Raw genomic sequence first — 4,206 nt, forward strand, 5'->3', positions numbered from 1 at the left:
CCAGAGGGCCTTTCTCAGTTTTCTGCCGCTAGAGCCTCTCCATCAGGCAGCCCCCAGCATGGCAGCTGGCTTTCTTCAGAGTGAGAAATAACAGAACAAGAGAGAACTCTCTTTGTACCCTAATTTCAGATGTGATATCCCATTAGTTTTGCTGTATTCTCTCCATTAGAAGCAAGTCACTGTCTAGCCTGTGCTCAAAGTGAGGAGTTACAGCAGAGCATAAATAGCAGGAGGCAGGAATCCTGGGGGCCATCTTAGAGGCTGTCTGCTACAGACTGCAATGTATATGACCTGACAGTAGTCAGGCCTTTGAAACAGCCTACATTATCAGAGTACTTTTTGCTCTTTGATATTGAAAATAGCCTCTTTTTTATTAAAAGTCTTCAACCCACCTGTGTTAGAGAGCCTAGTCTCTGAACGAAGCTAGCTTTATTAGGCAACGGTATCTGTAATGATATTAGAGCATTTTCTTTCTTATGATACACTCATAATTTTTTCTTGTAGCCCTGGTTGTTGCTATGAAACAGCTATGACAAGATATTTTTATCATGGCCGTACAGAGACTGTGCGATCATGCACAGTTGAAGCAGTCAGGTGGTGCCAGTCCATGCAGGATCCTTCCACTACTGTGAGTATTGGAAAAGAAAAACACTAACAAGATTTGTTGAATTGTTCTAAAGGAACGGTGGTCTTTGAGTAACTAACTTCTTTGCTTCAATTTTTCTGGATCATTAAAATATTTTGAGACATCCTCTTCTGAGGTTTTCAAAGCATTTGTTCATTCACCAGTGAAATGTGTATTTGTAAAGACTAAGGAAAAGGGAAGGTGGGAAAAGAAGCCTGTTTGTGTTACTTTCTAGGCAAAGGGTCCTCAGTACTTTACGTATTTCAGTACTTCTAATCTACCTTTAGAACAATACCAATAAGCACAAAACTCCTAAAGTGCCATTAAAAGGAAGCTTTTCTTGATGTGATTGAATGTTTTTGAAATCACAGATTCTTGTTTCATGTACTAAATTCAGGACAGTTGTATGCTTTGTTCCATACTCTTTTTTTTTTAAGCATTTAGACAACAGTGAATTTCCTTCTCACTGTTGTTTTAGTATATTTGTTTCTTTAGTTTTGCTAGCTGTGGTTATATCTGAGTGCCTGTGTCTTAATTTCATACAACCACTTTATTGTCTTTTTTGTAGTTATGCTTTCATTTTGAAATCTCAGTTGCTTCTATCTTTGTCCTTGTTAATGTCACCAGTGCTATCCCCAAATTCATATTTTCCTATTCCAGGAAAGAAATAAAAAGCAAGACATACAGAGAAAAATAGGTGATAGAATAATTAAAGAAAATACATAGGAGCATGTGTTACAGATCTTCCTAGAAATCTTCTTTCTTTTCCCACATTTCCCAAATCCTAATTATAGTGAGCTTAGGATTTTTTTCTAGTTGAGTTCTGTACAGTTTGTTATTGAAGTGTCCTTTGATTTTTAATACAGCTTCATGAGCAGCAGCAAAAGATGTTACAAGCTTTTGCAAAACATAATAAAATGATGAAAGATTGTTCAGCTGGAAAAGGTACTTATGTTTAACATTTTTCTGACTTAAAAAAAAATCTCTCATGGTGAAAATTTTTTTCTAACTTCAGATTTGGGGTTTCCTTGTAGGATTTGACCGTCACCTTTTAGGTCTTTCACTCATAGCAAAAGAGGAAGGTCTTCCTGTTCCAGAACTGTTTACAGACCCACTTTTTACCAAAAGGTAATATACTGTAGTATTTTACAACTTCATCAGTTGGCTTCTTTTTTTTTGTATGTTAAATGCTTTTTAGAAACAATATAAGCATCCGTAGGCCTTGTAAAATGTTCTTTTATTGTGCTACACAGTGGAGGAGGTGGAAATTTTGTTCTCTCAACAAGTCTGATTGGTTATTTACGTGTCCAGGGAGTGGTGGTTCCCATGGTACACAATGGTTATGGATTTTTCTACCACATCAGAGATGACAGGTGAGGCTTTTCTTTTTTTTTCTTACTGTGCTATAGTGTAAGAACGATACTACTTTTGTTATTTAAATGCCTTTCCTACACTATGATTCTTATATTGCCATCTGTCACTTGCTACATAAGTAACTATTTTTACCACTTAGGGATTTAATGCATATTCATGTTTCTCTGTCCTGCTTTTGAGAGACTTGTCAAATCATTCCCTTAGGTACTTTTATGCAGAACACTGTTTGAAGCTGACTCAGCAATCATAGCATCATCCTCAAAATCAGTACACCCGTGAACATATTTGGCTTGCACAAGGTATTTTATAGTAAGCTCAGTTAAAACATTTGCATATATGGTGGTTTATGTAGTCACAGACAATATTAATGAGACAGAGAAAAGAGACTGGGTAAATTATATTTTTTAAAACATGTTTTCCCAATTCAGATGCAGTTCATTTGGGCTGTGTGGAGTCTGACTTATGTTATGGAAAGAGAGAGAAAGAAAAGATCAAAACCTGGTATAGAAAAGAGTGGTGGAGAACAAGGTAAAATTAAAGTGATAGCAAGGCGTGGAAGGTCCTTATTTACAATCTAGCAGTCTCTTTACAGGGGCCTTTCAAAGCATAATTGGCTTCATAAAAATTATGTGACTACATTTAGCACTATGTGAATAAGAAGAGGGCAGGCTTGGAGGAACTTCAGATAGAAAGTGAAAATTGGAATGGTAATATGCATGACATATTTCAGTTTCTAATACAATTGACTCTCGAACAACATGGGTTTGAACTGCATGGATCCACTAAAATGCAGATTTTAAATAAATGAGAAAATTTTCTGGAGATTGAGACAATTTGGAAAAAACTCACAACTGCATAGCTTAGAAATATCCAAAAAATCTAAAGTATGTCATGAATGCATAAAATGTAGATATTAGTCTATTTCATCATTTACTACCATAAAATATACACAAATCTACCATAAAAAGTTAAAATTTATCAAAACTTATATAAACCCTTACAGACTTTATGTAGTGCCGTTTGGAGTCAAGAGAAATATAAACAAATGTAAAGATGCAGTTTTCAATCAAATTGCATAAAACTAACTATGATACTTACTGTACTACTGTAATAATTTTGTAGCCACCTCGTGTTGCTATTATGATGAGCTAAAGTGTTGCAGGTATCTACTTAAAATGCCATATAATGCTAATCATCTCTGCATAAACAGCTTGTCTCTTTAGTAGATCACAAAAAGTGATCTTTTGCAGTTAGATTCTCATGTATTTTTTATTGTGGGTAGTACAGCACTATAAACATTAAATAATACCATGCAACCCCTATGTAGTGCAGCTAGTGATACTGGAAGTGCTCCCAAGAAGCAGAGAAAAGTCATGACATTACAAGAAAGAGTTGATTTGCTTGATACGTATGGTAGATTGAAATCTGTAACTGCAGTTGTCTATCATTTCAGTATAAATAAAGTCTAAGTAACATTGGGGGGAAAAAAAAGGAAATTTGTGAAGCTGTTTCTGCAGCTACACTGGCAGACATTAAAACTTTGCATTTTTTGCAAAATACCTTTATAAAAAGGCATACTTACAGACTCTACTATGATTCTAGAAAAAGCCAAGTTATTATATGACAACTTTAAAGGACGGTGAAGGATCTAAAGCGGGAGAATTTAATGCCAGCAAAGGATAGCTTGATAATTTTAGAAGGAGGTTTGGCTTTAAAAATGTCAAGATAACAGGAGAACCAGAGGCAGCAGACAAGTTCCCAGACACCATTAAGAAAATAATAGAGGAGAAAGGCTATCTGCCTGAACAGGTTTTTAATGCAGACAAATGTGCCCCATTCTGGGGGAAAAAAAAAAAAAGCCACAAAGGACATTTGTTAGTAAGGAAAAGAAGTGTATTAGTCAGGGTCAGGGTTCTCTAGAGGGACAGAACTAATAGGATATATAGATATATATTATTATGTATATATATCTAAATAAGAGTTTATTAAGAAGTATTAACTCACATGATCACAAGGTCCCACAATAGGCCAACTGTAAGCTTAGGAGCAAGGAAGCCAGTCTGAGTCCCAAAGCTGACTAACTAATGTTCAAGGGCAGTAAGCATCCAGCCCAGGAGAAAGTTGTAGGCTGAGAGGCTAAGCCAGTCTAGTCTTTTCACGTTTTCTGCCTGCTTTATATTCTGGCTGTGCTGGCAGCTGATTAGATG

General features: G+C 35.8%; 1 protein-coding gene across 1 annotated transcript; it reads left to right on the plus strand.

Annotated features, from left to right (window-relative positions):
• The first annotated feature begins 323 nt into the window (after positions 1-323).
• LOC108299077 (peroxisomal carnitine O-octanoyltransferase-like) lies at positions 324-3,479 on the plus strand. The gene is made up of 4 exons (XM_017521479.2): positions 324-628; positions 1,492-1,570; positions 1,660-1,753; positions 1,879-3,479. The coding sequence occupies exons 1-4, from the start codon at positions 452-454 to the stop codon at positions 2,000-2,002; spliced, it is 474 nt and encodes a 157-aa protein (XP_017376968.1). The 5' UTR covers positions 324-451; the 3' UTR covers positions 2,003-3,479.
• The last annotated feature ends 727 nt before the right edge of the window (positions 3,480-4,206 follow it).

Source organism: Cebus imitator, unplaced genomic scaffold (assembly GCF_001604975.1).
Source record: "Cebus imitator isolate Cc_AM_T3 unplaced genomic scaffold, Cebus_imitator-1.0 Scaffold1657, whole genome shotgun sequence".
Taxonomy (NCBI): Eukaryota; Metazoa; Chordata; class Mammalia; order Primates; family Cebidae; genus Cebus; species Cebus imitator.